At 35.0% G+C, this 20,820-nt stretch overlaps 1 protein-coding gene across 1 annotated transcript in view; it reads left to right on the top strand.

Moving 5' to 3' along the window:
* Nucleotides 1–20,820, top strand: part of DEUP1 (deuterosome assembly protein 1) — a 210,387-nt gene that overhangs the window by 160,585 nt on the left and 28,982 nt on the right. The window contains 4 exon segments of the mRNA XM_067038290.1: nucleotides 4,383–4,528; nucleotides 7,929–8,034; nucleotides 12,443–12,640; nucleotides 14,357–14,443. Of these exon segments, the coding sequence (XP_066894391.1) occupies nucleotides 4,383–4,528; nucleotides 7,929–8,034; nucleotides 12,443–12,640; nucleotides 14,357–14,443 (537 nt within the window).

Here is a 20,820-nt window from a genome sequence, read left to right as displayed (position 1 = left end):
AATCAAATTATTCTGGAGTATGTTTCACACACACACACAAAATATATTATAGTTCTAATGAAAAGATTTTTGAGAAGTAATTTGATTCAAGAACTTCAAGGTGTCTAAAAGCTAAGATTTCTACTTCCAGGAAAACACTAATTAATTTTGATGCAACTAGAAAAAAATGCTGAAAATGATGCTTTTGTTTGGACTTTTCCCTGTTTTACTTCCAAATTTTACTTATGTTTCATTCTTTTGCTTTAGAATAAGTATCAGTTATTTACTGCTTGATAGCTGATTGAGGGTTCAAAATCACTGCTTCTCTCAAACCATTAAGCAAATTTCTAACTAAACAGATGGGCCTAAAACTTGCTTTACAAAATTTATATTTTACCAAATGGGAATAATTAGAATTGAATAATCACTGTAACCAGTGCATGTATTTAGAAAGAAGTTTCTCTTCTCTTTTTGCAAAACTGTCATATGATGGTGTTCCACGTCTTGCACATGAATTTAAAAAGACAACCATTTCGGTCTGAATTACTGTCACTTATTGTATATAAAATTCTCTTTAGTTTACAACACACTTTAATGCCAGCTGCATCTGAATTTTCACATGAATCACATCTTCTCAGTTGTCTTTCCACAACCTTGAAATGTGTCAGCATAGCTATTAATTCCATTGCATATGTTTATTTACTGTGCTGCATTACGCACATTTTGAAAGTGTACAGTATTTCCCATTGGCAGTTAATGACAGAAATAAATTGTTCTGCATTTTTTCTAATATCTGTGCCAAAAAAATGGACCTTTTTTGTTTGCTTGTTAATGTGTCATTAAGGTACTAGAGCAGCACTGTCCAATAGAAATATAATGCAAACCACAAATGTAATTTAAACTTTTCTAGTAGCCACATTAAAAGAAGTAATACAAAATGGGTGAAATTAATATATAATAGTAATAAACTTTATTCAACACAACATATATCCAAAGAGTTATCATTTCAACATATAATCAATGTAAAAAATTATTAATGAGATATTTTGCATTTCTTTTCATATTAAGTCTTCAAAATCTGGTGTGTATGTTACACTTACACATCTCAATTTGGATGTTTAGTATTCACCGGATGTTCCCAATCTGTATTAAGATTTCATAAAATTTACAGTTAAAAAAGTAGAGATTTACATACCCAAGTTGTTCCAAACAAACTTGAAAGTGTTCCAGTAACTGAATCAAGTACCAGAGAATCGTTTTCCTGAATATTTGCATCCACACTGACAAATAATTGATATGACTTTTATACAAAAGCATACTAATTTAAAATCACCTAATCTAAGTTAAATCACCAATTCTTGTGTCAACTCAGTATTATTAACATTGAATTCAAAGGGATATTACACAAGTCATAAAACAACTCAATTTATCAATATCAACAAAGCTTCTTTTTTTGCACTTTCTAGTCAATTTTACATAATGCTGTCAATTATAATTAAAAACTTTCACAAATCCCTTCATGTTAGAAAAACCTGTCAAATCATTATAATCGTAAAAGTTTCAATTCTAACATAAATTCTTCTACCTGTGCAGCTAGATCACAAGTAAGCTTTTTTTTTCCCTTAATGATATCTCCAAATGTCACTCTTTTAGGTATTATTTTCTAATGACAGTACACAAATAGACTCCATTATTATCACATTTTACAGAATTCCATGGTGACACTACATTTCATTGCCCTGGAGTTAGAGCCCTTTTGTACCCCGCCCCTTCCCCAAGTGAAAGCAGGCTCACTCTTCTACATGCAGGTTCATGTTAGATTGCTCCCTGGTAGTAAATCTTCAATGCATCGAGCCTAGAGAGTGCCTTCCTCAATTGGGTAAAGTAATGGATGACATTCACATCAAGTTAATTTGTCTTTCTGTTTGCTAATCTATTGTTTCACATTTCTTTTGTTTATTTTGGAATTTTATCCTCATCTGAAAAATCCCCACTGTTTGAGACAAGGACTTTATCCAAACAAGTCTGTTAAGTCACCTATTTGAATATATTTTCATTCTTATTTCCAAATCAGCCAGGAATTTCTGGGGCTAAAGTATTGCGGCTAGGTCTTTTACTGAACCCAGGTCTCTAGGTCTCCTGGAAAATAATACATTATATTTAAGAGTTTGGTAAAAAAAAGAAAGTTTATCTGGGAACCCATATCTCCTATACTGTCTACATGATTATAATTCTAAGCTGTGAATTTTTGCATAAGAATTAATAAGAAAACGTATGTCCACATAAAAGCTTATACATGAATTTCATAACAGCATTATTCATAATAGCTACAAAAAGGAAATACCCAAATAAATGTTCATCAATTGATGAAAAAAGTGGTATATCTATACAATTAAATATTATTAATAAAGAGGAATGAAGTACTGATACATGCTACAACATGGATGAACCTTGGAAGCATTAGGCCCAGAGAAAGAAACCAGTCACAAAAGGCCACATGTCATATGATTCCCTTTGTATGAATTGTGCAGAATAGGTAATTCCATAGAGACACAACATACGGTAGTGGTTGCCAGGGGTTGGAAGGAAGGGAAAATGAGTGGTTGCTAATGGGTATGTGGTTTATTTTAGGAATGATGAAAATGTTCTGGAATTAGATAGTGGTGATGCTTGCACAACTTTGTGAATATACTCAAATCCACCGAACTGTACACTTTAAGTGGGTGAATTTTATGGTATATGGATTATATTTGAATGTATCTATTATTGATATATAAAGCATTATTGAACAAATGATTTTTTGAAAATATCAACAGTGGTTTTTTGTTTTGCGGTACGCGGGCCTCTCTCTGTTGTGGCCTCTCCCGTTGAGGAGCACAGGCTCCGGACGCGCAGGCTCAGCAGCCATGGCTCACGGGCCCAGCCGCTCCGTGGCATGTGGGATCTTCCCGGACCGGGGCACGAACCCGTGTCCCCTGCATCGGCAGGCAGACTCTCAACCACTGCGCCACCAGGGAAGCCCTCAACAGTGGTTTTTTTACAGCTTTTATTAGCAGTGCCCTCAGAACAACACCCACCCCCCATCTTTACCAATAAGCTACAGGTCTGCTTTCCTTATTTTGCATGAAACAATTATTTTTGCATCTTGAATGTTCTAACTGGACTAGTAGACAAAAGATCTGGATTTTTCCATTCCAGGATCTGCCACTTATGAGCTATGTAACTTTGGACCAAGTCTGGCCCTCAATTTCCTCATCTATAAAAATGGTGATGGATTTGATGACTTGGGTCATCAAATATATTAATATTTATTTAATATTAATTACTTTAATAAATATTCATTTCTCTGTGTAATTGAGTGGAGGAGACCTGTTGATATGAAAGGACTCTTTCATTCCTCTCTCCCAGAGAACAGCCAAGTTCTGCTGGAGAAAATCACTCAACAGGTCATGGGCACAAACCTCAAATGAGTACCAACACTGCCAGGAGTCCTACTGTGTTGCTCCAAACAACTAACTCTCCCATTCCCGCTGAAGGCCATCTCAAACCTTCTCCACTCTGAAAAATCCCTCCCCTACCCCGACCTCCACCTCTCCTTCCACTGACCTGACATTGCCTTTTTCCTTCACAAGGAAAATGGAAGCCAACAGGTGGCCCCTCTCCTAGCTCGCCATTTCCAAATGCATATACGTGTCTCCCTTCCATCTTCCTTCCTTCTTTCCTACTGCAGGTGCAGAGGGACTCTTGCTTTAGGCAAAATTCTTTCGCTTGTGCTTTGGGACCCACCCCACCTACCCTCTCAGGAACCTGACACTGTTAGTATTACCCCTTCTCTCTCCAAACTGGATCCTTCCCAACAGCTTCTAAACTTGCTCAAGTCCCTGCTATTAGCCAAATAAAACACTGGGCTCACAGGATTGCTGGTATTTCTAGTTACCAACTAAAGTAGGGCTACTATTGGGCAATAGTGGAACCATAAACCATGGTTTATAATTCACTTTGTTGGCCAGCTTTGAAATTAGATTTTTCTTGGCTATTATCTTATTTAAATTAGGAATTATTTGCATTAATTCAAATTTTATGCAGTGATATTTTATTCATACTTTTATGTTTCCCTCTTTCATACAGTATGGCCATATTTGTTGCTTCTTTGTCTTTATCACTAGACTATAAGCTCCTGAGGACAGATCCTGTGTCTGTATCCTCAGTGCTGAGCATAGAGTAAGAGCTCAGTAAATATTTGTTGAATAAATGAATGAAATTCTGTAAGACAGAGCCAGCAAAGGATTATATATCAGTTCATTTGAAATTAGGCTGCCTCATAGATGTTAAATAGTTTTAAAAGCATTATACATCATGATATCCAAATGTGAGGATTGAAATTTTTTGATGTTTTTATTTAGGCCATGGAAGCAGGACTCTTAGAGGTGAAAAGTGAGTTACAATCACGTGATGATCTCTTGAGAATTATAGAAATGGAACGATTGAAGTTGTACAGAGAATTATTAAAACTAGGAGAGTGCCAAAGTGCTCCAGAAAATAGAAAAAGGTATATTTTTATATTCAGCAGCCTGAGAAAAACTATTCAAAACATCATGTTTGAATATTTTTAAGAGTTTTATATTTGAAACTAGAATTAAAAGTCAGTTTTGTATTAACATGCTGTTAATGATTAGGTAATATTAAATATTAAAAATAAAGTTGGTGATTTTCTTCAAAATCAGTATCTTTACTCACCTAGAAAATTATATCATGTTCTGATATGTGGATATTTATGTGTCATAATGAAGTCAGAGACTTTCTTAGAACTTTATTCTTCAGAATATCGTAAAAACAATAGTATAGAGCTGGTATTTAATTATCAACGTTGATAAATAAGATTTATTCCATATTTTTCAAATGTTTTTATTTTGTTGGCCTTAAACCTGTTACTAACTTTTCACTCATAAATGTTGTATTTATTTTGGCCTCCACACTCACCACCATGTCAGTTCCATTAAGGGTTTTGTTAGAACAGACTTTTTTCTCCTTTTTTAAAATCAGACAGATATTGTGTACTACATAACCACAAAGGAAATGGGCCTGCAGAGGATTATTAAATGTTTATATTTGTGAATAGACAGTTTGACTGTTCTAACTATTCACTGATGTTCTAATTCTCATTAGAACTTGAATCCTTCTTACATCTGAAGGCTAATGCCAGACCAATGATAGGATTTTAGAAACTGAACAGCCAAATGGTAAGGGATATTTTATTGAAGAATAATTACATTGTTTTAAAGGCAATAATTATTTCTTCAAAGTTGTGGGACTGTGGTTGAGAGTCCGCCTGCCGATGCAGGAGACGCGGGTTCGTGCCCTGGTCCGGGGGGATCCCACATGCCGCGGAGCAACTAAGCCCATGGGCCATGGCCGCTGGGCCTGCGCGTCCGGAGCCTGTGCTCTGCAACGGGAGAGGCCACAGCAGTGAGAGGCCCGCATACCGCAAAAAAAAAAAAAAAAAAAAAAAAAAGTTGTGGGACCTGCTAGCATTTCTTTGAGGTCTACACTTAACAACAAATGGCAAATTAAGATCCGTAAAAATGACCTACTGTGCATCTAACCAAGGATGGTAGAATGCCTGTTAGCCAGTTAGCATTATAGAGTGCTCAAATATATAAGCTATATGTCATCACCACTGATCATTAATAAATCCATTGGAAATATATTATGTGCAAGGCACTGTCCCAGTTTGGTGAGTTGGTGAGAAATGTCTTCGTGCAAGGAATGTATATGCCTAAAAATGTCCTACAAGAGCAAACCATTCAACCCATGTCTAGCTCTGGATTGTGAAGAGCATTGTAGGTATTTTCTCTGGAGCTTTCTCACAAGGCCAATGCTGAATTGTAGACATTGCCAACTGTCCTTCAATACATGATTTAATCTAAAATCTTGCAGTTATTCACATATTTGGCTAATACAACTCTTCTGGTATGCCTGCTCACCACCTTCTATTTAAGTTGGTATATATTTTGGTCTCCAAACTACATCTTTCTAATGTAAAGGATATTCTTCAGTTCTAGTATTCTGAGATTTGATGAAAAGATAGATGTTTAACTTTTCACGGCTTCCATTGTATTTTAGACTTTGGGCAGAGTTTTCTCAGCTTTCATCTTTCCCACTGAAAGTTTCTAATTCTTTTAGTTTGTTCTCATATGAACATGATTCTATCCTCTTTATTGTTTGGGTTTTTTTTAAAATTTAGACTCTGTTTTGTCTTTACAGCTGTATTAAGGTGAAGCAGCCCAGGCTACTGAGTGTAGACACACAATAGCTTTATAATAGTAGCATTATAATGTCTTCATTCATTTTCAGAACCTTTCTCCATAATGCAATGATTTTGTTAGCTTTTTCTTTTCTTACTTATAGAAACACCTTGGGCTTATATGTGCTGAGAGTTATAAAAATAATTTCTACATTCCCTTCTTACAAGATAAATGATAGTTCCTTTATATCTTTATATTAGCATGATTATTGTTTTCTTCTTTGAACTTGTTCACATTAAAGCTTGATAAACATCAAGCTTTCCATTCACTCACTGAAATTTATAAGATCATTGTGAGGTTTTACCATTCAGTTCAGCATTCCACTCCCTGAATTTCTTAGGAAGAATCAAAAAAATAGGAAATTTCATTTTTCACCTTTTTAAAATCATAGCAAATAAGAGAAATTTAAGATTGATCCTGAAATAATGTATTAGGAGAATATTGGATAAAATACTCACAATATATTACTGAGTGGGAACCAAAAGGGGACTGAAAAATAATGTGTTCAGTACATTCTAATTATACAGGAAACATGTATGTTTTTATACACATATGCACAGGCAAAAAAGACAATTAATATACACAAAAATGCTGACAACAATTTTTCCTAGGTGACAATTTATCGCAGTATATACTCTGATAAACTCTGTTTTCTACAGTTAACATGTATATTTGATAATCAGAAAAAAGCAATCCAGTCCAGACATATGTACCTCAGGGATATCACTATTAATTTATACCTTTTAAAAGAGCCCTTTATTTTCCATCTTTACATTAGTTATTTCTCTATCATTACTCAGATTTTGTTGTGTTTGAATGTGTGGCTTAAGTTTTTGATTTGTGGAACTTTTTAAAAAGCTCTTTGGAAATCTAAAATTATGCTCATTTATAGGTGGGTACATTCCTCAAAACCCCAGACTCTACCAGGTTAGTCCAGCAATAGTGGAAAGTATGTTTCTTTTCTTGCCTGGTTATCTTTATTTTTCTGTTTTAATGGTTTTTTAATTTAACCAACCTCCCTGATGTGGAAGTGAACATTACATGTTTCTAGTTCTCCAACCTTCCTATGGAAATGGTACTTTTTATACTAGTTTCTGCCTTTCCTCTCTAGTGTCCATATGTGGTTGCTATTCCATTTTATAAATTGAGCAGCCAAAAAATAGACATATTTGCACTCTCTCTGGGTAGACTGTCAGATTTAATCATTTTGGATCACTTTTACAGAGTAGTAGCTCCCCTCGGACATCTCCTGACATAGTTCCTTTCCACGATGTAGAAGCAGGTCAGGTGTATTTTCTTTTTTAAACTGGCTCCCAAGCTATTTTATTATACCAAACAGTCTTTTCTTCTTATCCAAAAATCTTATCTACATATGCAAATCCAGTATTCAGCCAATTTTTAATGTATAATTGAAATTCCATATTAATAACTAGGTTTAATTTTTTTTCACTAAGACTATTTGCACTCAGTTAAATATGCAAATACTTATGGGACCTGAATGTATTAGAACTTGCCATTTCTGTGACTAGAAATGTTTCCAACAGACTAATAATGTATCTCTGCATCCTATGATGGCCTAAATTAACAATATAATCGTAACAATTTATCAAGTTAAGCTTAATTTTTACTCATTATAATTTGTAGACTTGAATCATCTTATTCACCATCTATTAAAGAATCAGAAAAACAACGGAAAGAGCTGTTTGCAGTGACCCCAGATCAACCAAATCATGAAAAAGAATTGAACAAGGTATGGCAAATAATGAGCTTTGTTCTTCCAGGCAGATCTGAAGTCTCTGAATACAAAGGGGGAAACAAATCTTCCCTCTCACTCCCTTCTTTTTCCTCTGTGTTTTCTCCTAAGATAATAACCTACCAAGCTGCACATTCTGACACTCTTCTGTGTGATGCTATAAGAAACACAAACCTTAGGTCATCACTCTGCTGCTGGGAGACTGCCCGGGAAACACAAAGGGCCTGTGGGTCCGTGCAAGGTAGCTGACCGCAAGAAATGTGAGAGCAGAGGCCTGCACTCAACCACACACTAGGTGCATAAGCTCTGGGAAGTTGCCTATGCGAGCTGCTCATGGTCTTCATTTCTAGGATGGGGGTGGGATAATTAGCCCTACCTCATAAGGTTGTGATGAGGATTAAACAAGCTTAAACAACTCTTGCCATGTGCCAGAAGCTGTTCTAAGGGCTTAACAAATCCTAATTCATGTATTCCTCACAACCATCTTATAAGGTAGGTACGAATACTATCCTCTTTTACATTTAAGGAAACTAAGGCACAGAGAAGGTCAGTAATTTCCGCCAATATTATATAACTAGTAAGTGACAGGGGCCAGATTTGAATCCAGGCAATCTGGCTCCAGAATTCATACTCTTCCTTTAAGTTAAAATCCATAAAATAATGCAAGTAAAGTGCTTAAAACAGGGCCTACCTAGCTCAGAGGAAGCACCTAATGGATGTTGGCTGCTATTGTTATTGGTTACACTCACATTTTGTCATTGAGCACCTAACATGTGCCAAGTACTCTGCCAGGAGCTAGGCAGGTACAAAAACTATCTTCTCCTCTTCCTCTAGTAAAATTCAGTAGTGGCTTTCCCATGAGTTTCTCACGGCTGCTACTCACTTCTCTGGTCTTTCAGTTGAAGGATTACACAGAATATTCAATGCTATATAGTCTAAACAATTGTTAAAAGTAGGAAAATACTGGATGTGGCTTTGAATTATCATCCAGTGCCCAGCAAAGTGCCTGACACACAATGAATGAAAATAAATATTTAGAGAACAAATTAATTAATATTAAGGCTGAAGTCTCCCATAATTGTACAGGGTCATAAATTCAGTTGTTTGTATAAATTAAACAAACATTTATTGAGTATCTAGTAGGACTATTGCTATACTGCTTATTTCTGTAGGAAATATAATAATGTAAAAGACAAATCCCATCTCCTGAAGAATTGACTGTCAGGCAACTATTAAGTGTAGAAAAGGTGTTATGAATTAATGATCATTTTCCTTATATTTTCACATAATCCCATGAAACTGATTTTACTGATATTTTAAAATATAACTTTAAAAACTGTTCTTGACTGGAGTCCCCAGTGAATACATTATGATAAAAGGTTGATTAAATCCTCCTAAAATATAATTACACCGTTCTTAACCTCATAGGTTTAGGTAGAGTAATAAAACTTAGAAGGAATCTACTGATTTTGCACAGTTTTGATGTGGAGGGAGAGACTGCAAGACACAAATCTCTTTACAGACTCTGGGAGACCTCTAGATAATGCATTGCTGTGCAGAAAAGGTAACAAATGAATTGTGTATAAATAGCTATAGTTTCTGGGAAGTGTTTGTAGAGAGCATTTTCATTCTCTTGTAATAAAACCAACAAGAGCCATGTATTATGTATCTTGCACGTGTTTTATTTCTCTTTTTTCAATATAGAATGATTTTTAGTCACTTATTTTGTGATAAAATTGACATTTTTAATAAAGTCAAAAGTCATTTACAGCTAGGTAAATTAATCTCATTTAAAAAGAAATTTTGCAGTATAGCATGTTTTAATATCTAAATGTTGTGAAAATAATGAAACTAGCTTACTCCTTCTTCGTGATAATATATTCATTTTTTCCCACATTTTAAAAATACCAGTTTAAGAGAACATGTTAAACTACACCATGGGGATGCAGTCAGCAAAGTCCAAATTGGGGCAAATGATAGAACAAACCCATTGTTCATCAAATAAATTGTAAGAGAAAAAAATTGGAGAGAAAAGATGGGAGACGAAAAGAGATATGTAATATTGTCCTGGGGTGAAGGTATTTGTACTTCAGTCTCCTAGTCTATGCTTCTGCTCTTAGGAGCTGGATAACTTATACCCAGTCAGTTCCTTTCCCTGTGAGTCTTTTTTTCCATTTTTTTAATGATGGAGTTAGACCATGTGATTTCTAAGGTTATGTCCAACTCTGAAATTCTAAAAATTTTAGTAAAAAGAATAGACTCAGATGAGAGACTGATGGTATAAAGCCTGAGGCTGGACCATGGTTGCCTTACTGACCTGAGTACTTTCCATGTTAGGTCATCCCACTCTGGCTTTTTTCCAATGTGGGAACCACGTTCTAGGGCTATGCTCACGGAGGTTACATAGCACAATGGGTAAGGACCTAGAATCAGACTGCCTGTCACCAAGAATGTGACTGTGAACAGTTATGTATCTTAATTTTCTGATCTGGAATATAGAGATGGTGGTGATTAAATAAGACAATGTATGCAGAGTACTCAGAACACACACACACACACACACACACACACACACACACACGCACAGGCACATGCATGCACAGAGAGGCTTCAAAAAGATAGGTGCCAGTCTCAATGTGTGGACCATATTTAGATCTCAATTCAAACAAGCAAACCTGAAAACCATTCATTACACTTCTGATACAATTTTAAATTTGATAGTGCCTGGATATTGTTTGATATTGAGGAATTGTTGTTAATATTTTTAAGACATTATAATGGTATTCTGGTTATGTTAGAAAAGAGAGAGAGCACACCGCTATTCTTTTAGAGATATATCCTGAAATGTTTAAAGATGAAATGAAAAATAAGTTTTTGAAGTAAGTTCCGAAGTGTAAATTCATATAAATCTCTCTGTGAACGGCCCCTATTTAACTCTCCAGCCTTACTTCTCACAACGCGCCAAGTCCCAGCCACTCCAGACTCCTTTCGGTTCACTGAGTGTGCCTTCTCCCTCTGACCCCACTCCTTCACTGCCTTCGTTGCTGGGAGCTCACCTCCATCTCTCTCTTCCATCTGGCTTCCATTCATCCTTCAGTATTCAGTGCGATGTCCCTTCCTCTGGGAATCCTATCCTGGCATCCCCAGGCTGGAGTAAGCACTACTCCACTACATACTGCTGATATCAGTTGCTACACTGTGTTCTGTTTATTTTCCTGTTTCCCCCGATGGACTGTGATTTTTTTTTTTTGAGACCGGTAATTACATACTTTATCTCTGAACCTCAAGAATTAGAGAGAGTGAAAGATTTCTAGAAAGATGGGAGGAGGCTGGACTAAGACAGTGGTAATAGGAATGGAAAGCAGAGGTGAGATTTAAGAGAGGTTGAAATAGAAGGCACAGAATTTGCTACCTGCCTTGATTTGAGAGGATGAGGGAGGGGAGGAGTCCAAGGTGATCCAGAGGTTTCTACCGTGGAAGGTTTAGCTAAAGTTAAGAATATGAGACTCCACCGGCTTAAGAAAAGTAGGTGATGCTTTTTGCTGGACACCTTAAGTTTGAAGTTTATTGTAACATGATTCTAAAAAACATAGTGTTCAGTCACAAATAGTACAGCATGATTTAGTCCAAAAAGGCACTGAATTTAGATCCAGCAGTCCTAAGTTCTAGACCTAGCTCTGCCGGTTAACAGCTTTATGAATTTGAGCAAGTCACTTAACCTCTCTAAGCCAATTTTTTTCTCCCTAAAAAATGGTTCATCAGCCTCTGGGTTGTGGGTCCAGTGCTCTTCCCTGGCACCAAATCCAGAGTGGTGGTTTAATAGGTATGAAGTAAGTTACACGAGATGAATTAGTTCCACGGTCTGCTGCACAACACAGTGCAACAGTAAACAATAAGGTATTGTGCACTTAAAAATTTGTTAAGAAGGTAAGCAAAATTAAAACAACAAAGGGACACAAAGAAACTTTTAGATGTAATTGTAATGTTTATTTTCTTGATTATGGTGTTAGTAACACAAGTGTATGTCCAAACCTACCAAACTGTATCCATGAACTATGTGCAGTTTTTTGTATAGCAGTTATTCCTCAATGAAGCTGGGGGAAAAGTGCTTGATAATACTTTCCCCACCTTCCTATCAAAGTCATCATTAAAGTGGTATCAGTAGTTGGTGATGACTTACATACAATAGAAAGCAGAAGTGAAAAAAAAATTTTGAAATTGGAAGGAAAAAGTCAATGAATCATTATTGTAAGTATCTTTTGCATTTAGCATTGATCAGAAGAGGAGGGTAAAGTGAGGTCTGGCAAAGTTTTAAGTAGGATGGGAAGACCGAACATGGCCAATAAAACCTTTCAGCTGCTGTATAAAGGATTTGTTACTATTTTCTGGAAAATGTCTGCTGCAGATAAGAAGCCAACTCTATCAGAAGGAAGAGTACCATAGCTCTGAGCAGGAAAGAATGAGGAATGAAATCTCTGACCTAACAGAGGAGCTTCATCAGAAGGAGATCACTATAGCAACTATCATGAAGAAAGCTGCCTTTCTGGAAAGACAATTAAAAATGGAGTTAGAAATAAAAGAGAAAATGTTAGCGAAACAACAGGTATGCAAGCGGCAGGAAGAGCCTGTCCAGGTCACTCTTGCTCAGTGCAAATAGTCGCCTTGCTTATTGATTAATAAAGGCGTTGTATTTCTTGTATTGTTTCTGAGACTAACAGCATAGAAATGCTTTGTGGAGTCACATAAAACCTTGGTGAGATAATGCGAAGTGTCATCAAACAAGAACCAGGGAAACAAGTGACAGCACAAGAAAATTTCTTTAAATCTCATGCTAACATTTTCTAATGACCCATATTCTGATCACCTCCCACAGCATGCTCTGGTCAAAGATTTCTTCCTGAATTTGTTTTCCACAGTTCTCTTCTATTAACATTTGTATCTTTAAAAAAAGCTTCTACTCCAGCTTTTCTTGGACACTTCCCACTTCCACTTCATACCTTTATTTTAGAGTTCTAAAAAATGGATATGAAACACAAAGATTAGTTCATATTTACTGAACATTCACTCAATTCATAGCGTGGTTCATGGGGAAAAACAGCCATTATAACATTCTACTGTTAAAATACTGCAAGTGACTTCTAAGTCTTCTCTCTCTCCCTCCCCTCCTATTCATTTTGAAATTCCCTCAGTCCCATACTCATCATCAAATTGGTGGCCTGCTACTGAAAGTATAGGGCTTCTCAGTGTTTTTACCCCAAATATAGAGGGGTTTTAAAATTTTATTTTATTTATTTATTTTTATACAGCAAATTCTTATTAGTTAGCTATTTTATACATATCAATGTATATATGTCAATCCCAATCTCCCAATTCATCTCACCACCAAATAGAGTTTTTGAGAGCACCATTCAATAATTTTCTAGGCATATGAGGGTTACTTCATAAATAACAGGGCTATTTCAATCCTGAGTATTGTAAAAACAAGAAAAAATTCTGCCTTTGCCCAATTATAAGCTTTAAACTGTGATTAATTTGTATAATGTACAGGAAGACAGCATAGACAGGACAATAGCATTGGTTGCACCTGTAAAGGAAATGATATTTTTACAGGTGTTAACAGTGATCTGGGTAGTTGGATCATGAGTAATTTTTATTTTCACCTTTATATTCTTCTATATTTTTAGATTTTTGTCAAGGAGAATATATTTTGTAATTTACAAAAGTAAACCTTTTTAAGGGAAGTGTTTTATATGGAAATGAGCCCTAGATAAATAAAAGGGCAAATGCTATGTCTAAGTTCTCTTAAGTAGAAGAAATTAGGGAAAAAAACAAATTAGGAGACAAAATGAAGTTGTCACAAAAACGAAGGAAATTTGGCAGAAGTATCAAGAAGAACAAAATTAAACATGAAATCATATCTGCATATTGTAAAAATTAATCAGGTCATGAACAAATTTAATGGACACTATTATTCAAGCATGTTTTTAAAACTGTGATTTTTCTGATGGTAATTTGCATACCATAGAAAAATAGAAGTGAGAAATGGAATTTTGGAATAGAAAAGAAAAATATAATGAATCATTATTGTAAGTACCTATTTTTAATTTAGCACCAATCAGAAAAGGAGGGTAAAATGGGGCCTGCTAAAGATCCGAGAACTGAATGAGAATACCTGATTTATGATGATCCTGCCTAAGAAGTGTTTCCCTTCACTACACTTTGAAAATATTTACATTAACAAAATAAAATTAATTTTCATAGAATTGTGAACTTTTATTATGAATTTTACATTCACTTTTAACTACTAATCTCCTTTCAGGTCTCAGATACGAGATATAAAGCTGTCAGGACTGAAAACACACACCTGAAAGGCATGATGGGAGATTTAGACCCTGGACGGTACATGGTAATATACTGAAATCATTCAGTAACTTGAACAGAGAGATTACTTAGTTGGTCAGGATTTACCCACACATTCTTTACTGAACGTTTCCCACATGTCAGGCATGCAGGAGATGGGGTGGCAAATTATCTTGCACTTAGATTGAATTTACTTTTATCCTCAGGCTAGAACATGTGAATTTCTAGTTTTCTCCCTTGTTCTTTTCTTGCACTGGGCTCAATTCTGATCATTTCCTCAAACACACTACTTCCTTGCTTTTGCTCTTGCTGTTGCCTCTGGAATCCTACATCCTACATGGCCTGACTCATGTGTCAACTTTCCCCTTGATGAAGCTGCTCCTGAAACTCCAGTCAGAATAATTCATTTCATCTACACTTGGTTTGTATTTTGGTCCGACTTGTTTCATAGCTTATCACTTCCCCACTGGATGGTGAACAAAGACTGTGCCTCACTAATGTGTGTATCACCAGTACCTCCCAGCATCAGGAGTATAGACAGTGTTCAGTGAATGCTGGTTGAATAAAAAGAAGGATGGATCAGTGAATGATTGAGGACTGACCATGTGGTTTCAACCAGTGTCTTTACAGGTTTACACAAGGCAACTTAAACAGGTTCTGTACCTTTCATTTCAAATGTTTAATATAACAGTTGAGGGTTGGTTTTTTACATGTAAAATAGGAGAACTTTTATTTATTGAACTAATGAAATACCATTGTTACTTGTCTACCATTTATTTGCTCTGAGTGAAAATTCTGAGATAAAATAATTTTCTGCCATGCAGGGAATGGAGGGAATCAAGTATGGCAGTTGCTTAACCTGGCCTCACATTCCTCAGCTGTAAAGTGAGGAAGTTGGATCAGGCATTTTCCATGGTCCTTTCTTAAACCAGGATACTGTATTTCTTTTTTTGTCAGTATTTTATTTTTGCTTTTTTAATTGAAGTATAGTTGATTTACAATATTATATAAGTTACAGGTATACTACATAGTAACTCTCAATTTAAAGGTTATACACTATTTATAGTTATTATCAAATATTGGCTATATTCCCTGTGTTGTACAATATATCCTCATAGTTTATTTTATACATAATAGTTTGTACCTCTTAATCCCCTACCCCTATCTCTATATCTGTGAATCTCTTTCTTTTTTGTTATGTTCACCAGTTTGTTGTATTTTTTAGATTATACATATAAGTGGTATCATACAGTATTTGTCTTTCTCTGACTTATTTCACTTAGCATAATACCCTCCAAGTCTATCCATGTTGTTGCACATGGCAAAATTTCATTCTTTTTTATGGCTGAGTAGTATTCCATTGTGTGTGTGTGTGTGTGTGTGTGTGTGTGTGTGTGTGTCACATCATCTTTATCCTTTCATCTGTTGGTGGACACTTAGGTTGCTTCTGTATCTTGGCAATTGTAGATAATGCTGCTGTGAACATTGGGGTGCATATATCCTTTTGAATCAGTGTTTTTTGTTTTTCTCAGATACATACCCGTGAATGAAATTGCTGGGTCATATGGTATTTCTATTTTTAGTTTTCCAAAAAACCTCCATACTGTTTTCCACAGTGGCTGCACCAATTTACATTCCCATCAACAGTGTATGACAGTTCCCTTTTCTCCACATTCTCACCAACATTTGTTATTTGTGTTCTTTTTGATGATAGCCATTCCAACAGGTGTGAGGTGATATCTCATTGTGGTTTTAATTTGCATTTCTCTGATGATTAAGAATGTTGAGCATTTTTTCATGTGCCTGTTGGCCATCTGAATGTCCTCATTGGAAAAATGTCTATTCAGTTCTTCTGCCTATTTTTTAATCAGGTTTTTGTTTTTTTGATGTTGAGTGTATGAGCTGTTTTTGATATTAACCCTTATTGATCATATCATTTGCAAATATTTTCTCCCATTCAGTATGTTGTCTTCTTTTTGTTGATGGTTTCCTTTGTTATGTAAAAGCTTTTAAGTTTAATTAGGTATAATTTGTTTATTTTTGCTTTTATTTCCTTTGCTTTAGGAGACAGATCCAAAACAATATTGCTACACTTTATGTCAAAGACTGTTCTGCCTATGATGATACTATATTTCTGTGATAGTATGTCCTTGTTCTCCTAATAGTCTGTATTCTAGCATCAAAGAATAGAAGCATTCTGCATTCTTCTTTGGGCCTTGTTATGGATCCTGTGATTGGAGTATAGATGGATTAAAAGTAAAGTATGTGTGATTTCCCTGTCTGTTACAGAAAATTTGTGTAACACAAGGACTTTTTTTTCTAAACTGGACACACGAAAACGTTATTTAGGATCCTGCCCTCATCTATGTCTTTTTCTCTCTCAAAAAAAATGGTTTTTATATTTTTTCACATTTCAATCTGGATGATTTTAGTTGTGTATTCTGCTTCATCACAGCCCCCACTAAGCCTGCTTCACTCTGGCTCCTGTAGGCATTTGGCTTTGTTCATTTATTGTTTTTCATTTTATCAAGAAATAAAACACGTGAAGATGTGCAAAGAAGAAGCTAATTATCTCTGCTCCTATCCCCAATCCCAGTTTGGACTCCAGAGATATTCAGTGCTAACCAGCTAGTGTGTAGCATTCTATAACTTTTTTCTTGCTTGTGTACACACTTAGGAGAGATGAGCTGAGTGTTCTTTTATAGAAATACATGTGTAATATATACATTATTCTAAACTGCCTTTTGACTATGTATCATGGACATCTGTACAAGTCAGTAGAGAAACATCTTTTTATTTTTCTTAATTTCCTAGAAAAAATAAATGTATATATACTCATATAAGGTATATACAAATTTTAATGAATTGAAGTGTAACTTACATACTAGTGATTTTAGTGCAGTCTCTCTTTTTCTCTTGCTTCTCCCTTTCCCCTTTCCTCCATTTCTCTAGCCACCTCATAACCCATCCACCAGATAACACGTTAACTATTCAGTATGTATCATTTTGTGTTTTTTCATATGTTTGTGTGTGGGTGTAGTCATATACCTATTTATGTGTTTTAATTTGCTTTTTTAAATGGATTAGATTTTACACACTTCTCTGTGTCTTGTATCCTTTGCAGATCCTATGTCAACAAGTTTAGGTCTTATTTGATTGTATAGAGTATCTTAATAATATCCCATGATGTGAACGTATCAAAAGTTATTCAGCTATTTTTTCAGAATTATGGATGACCCTTGAATAACGCAGGGGTCAGGGGTGCTGACTCATGCAGTCAAAAGTCTGTACATAACTTTACAGTCAGCCCTCCTCCATATCTGAGGATTCAACCAACTGTGGGTTGTGTAGTACTGTGGTACGTATTTAGTGAAAAAAATCCATGTATAAGTGGGCCTGCACAGTTCAAACCCCTGTTGTTCAAGGGTCAACTGTAATTCATTCATAATTAATAACTCTGTTTCTAGATTTTTACACAGATACACAATACTGTCGAAAACATCCTCGTACATACATCTTGGAATAGCTTTCTGAGAATGGAATTGCTGATTCAAAGAATATGTTTTAATTTTAAAATATTTGTTGTCAAATCATATTTCTGCCATCTCTGTATGAGAGTACCCTTTTCTTTCATCCTTAGTGGCAATAATAGGTGTTATTGCTCTTTTATTTTTTTGTCAGTCTGATGGGTGTAAAGTGATTTCTCAATAGTAGTGTAATTTGCATTTCCCTGACTACAGTGAGCATATTTTTGCATATTTATTGACAATGTACTATAAATTAGTTACATTCTTTGCTCCTTTTTCTCGAGCAAAGCTCAAACTCATTTTCTTTGGGCAATCTTTTTCTTGTCAGTTTATAAAAGCATTTTTCTAAATTTGTTGTTTCTAATTTTATTATATCTTTTTATCATATAAAAATTTTAAACTTTTATTTGTCAAACATGTACATCCTTTTGTTTATAGCATCTGAATTTACTTCCTCGTGTAACATGGTTCTTCCAACTTCTAGACAATACATATAGTTTCTTCAAAGATTTTTATATTTCTCATCTGAGTCTTTCATCCATTTGAATTACACTTTTGCGTATGATATAAAACAGGAATTCAATTTAAATTTTCATATAAATATTAAGCTCAATTAATCCAATTTCTCCTGATAATTTCCTGTTGGATTCTATTTGGAATTGAATTAAGTTTATATATTATCTTTGAAAGAATTGGCATTTTTATAATAGTAAAATTTGCTATCCAAGAATATGGCATGGCTTTCCATTTCTTCATCTCTTATTTTATGCTCTTCAATAAGACCTTACAATTATCTTTGTATAAATTCTGTGCCTTTCTTTTAAAATTTATTCTCAAGCATTTTATAATCTTGTCACTATTGTAAGTGGAATATTTTCCTTTTTCCATATCTAAAAACTTACTGCTAATATAGAAAAAAAAGCCAAATTATCTTTTAATTCTAGTAGGCATTTTACTAGAGGTTCTTAAGTTTTTTGAGATATGCAGTTATCTCAACAAAAATAGTTGTATCTCTTCTTTTCTTCTGTTCATATCAGTAATTTTTGTCATATTGAACTTGCTAGCACTTCCAAGAGAATTTTAAATAATAATAGTGATTGTTGACAAATTTGTCTAATTTATGATTTTAGATGAAATTGTTTTAGAGTTTTACTGTTTAGGATAATATTTGTTCTTGACTTATGGTCTTTATTTTGTCTTTCTATTCCTAATTAGAGTTTTTAAGATTTGCTGCCGGTTTTATCAAATGCCTTTTCAGCATATGTGACATCATGTAGTTTTTGTCCATTAATTTGTTGATGTGTAATAGACTATGATTGACAGATTTGCTGATATTGATCCACCTTTGAATTCCTGGAATAAACCTTCCTGGTCATTATATTCATTTTCTAGTGCTGTCACAACAAAGTACCACAAACTGGGTGACTTAAAACAGTAGAAACTGTTGTATAGTTCTGGAAGCTAGAAGTCTAAAATCAAGGTGGCAACAGGGCCATGCTCGCTCTGAAACCTGTGTGGGAGGATTCGTCCTTGCCTGTTTATAGCCTCTAGTGATTTGCCAACAATATTTGGCAATCCTTGGATTGTAGAGGCATCACTCCAATGCTTTGTCTTCACATGGCCATCTTCTTTCTGTTTCTTCATATCGTCTTCCCTCTATGCATGTCTTTCCCGTTGTCCACATTTCCCTTTTTTATAGAATACCTGTCATATTGGATTAGGGTCCACCCTAATGACCTCATTTTTTATTTGATTACCTCAGTAAAGATCCTGTTTACAAGTAAAGTCCCATTCTAAGGCATTAATAATGATTAGGACTTCAACATGTAACAGTCATATTCTAACAGTTTTGATATATTTCTGGATTCTATGTGGTAATATTTTATTTAGAAATTAAGATTTGTGTGTATAAATGAGATTTGTATATAGTTCTCTTCTTTCTTGTTATACCGTTATGCTGGCTTTATAACATAAATTGAGGACTTTCCATATTTATGAGCAGTCTAGCATGGTTTAAATAATATTGGAATTACAGTTCTTTAAAGGTTAGAAGGAGGCTTAGCTATGAAACTGTCTGGATGTTGAACCAGTGAAGATAAACCATAATGGAAAAGAATATTAAAAAGAATGTATATATATGTAACTGAAGTTTCAGCGAAGTAGATTTTCAATTACCTTTCTATTCTCTTTCAGGGTACCTGGTCTATTCCAATTTCACTTCTTCTTAGGTTGTTTGTGGTCATTTTTATTTTTCTAGGAAATCTTTACCCATTCCAGTATGTTTCCTTGTTACCAAAGGGAGTAATATCCTAAAGTTCTTTGCATCTCTTCCGTATTCTGTATTTGTTTCCTTTCTTAATTCTAAGTTTGTGTAGTTTAGCTCTCTGTCTTATTTTAAGTCTGGCACACAGAATCATTGCTTATTTTATTAGTATTAAAAGTATTGACTTTGGATTTGTTATTTATTCTTCCTGATTTCATTTTTAGTCTTTTATTAATTTCCTCTTCCTGATTTGTTTTGTTGTGCTTTGTCTAATATCTTAAGATAAATACTGAATTTCTTAATTTTATATCTTTTTCTTTAATTGTCAGGGTTTTTAAAGCTATATGCATTCCTCTGGATATAGCTTTTGCTGCATCCCATCAATTTTGCTGTGAAATGTTTTCCTATATGTTTCTCTTCAAATGCACTCTGCCAGTCAAAGAGTGGGCTTGGTCTCTGAGAACAGGACGACCAGGCACACCCAAGAGGGCTAATATAACCCAGCCAAGCCCCTCCTAGGTTACATGGCCCTGCTTGCTCTGAGGGAGGGAAGGAGTCTTCACTAGCTTTCCCTGACAGGAGCCTCACTCACTTGGCTCAGGAGTAAAAGGTTAGAAATAAACATGGTACCGG

This window comes from Kogia breviceps, chromosome 7 (genome assembly GCF_026419965.1).
Source record: "Kogia breviceps isolate mKogBre1 chromosome 7, mKogBre1 haplotype 1, whole genome shotgun sequence".
Lineage (NCBI taxonomy): Eukaryota > Metazoa > Chordata > Mammalia > Artiodactyla > Physeteridae > Kogia > Kogia breviceps.
Note: the sequence above shows the minus strand (reverse complement) of the source record. Positions and strands in the feature narration are given on the sequence as shown.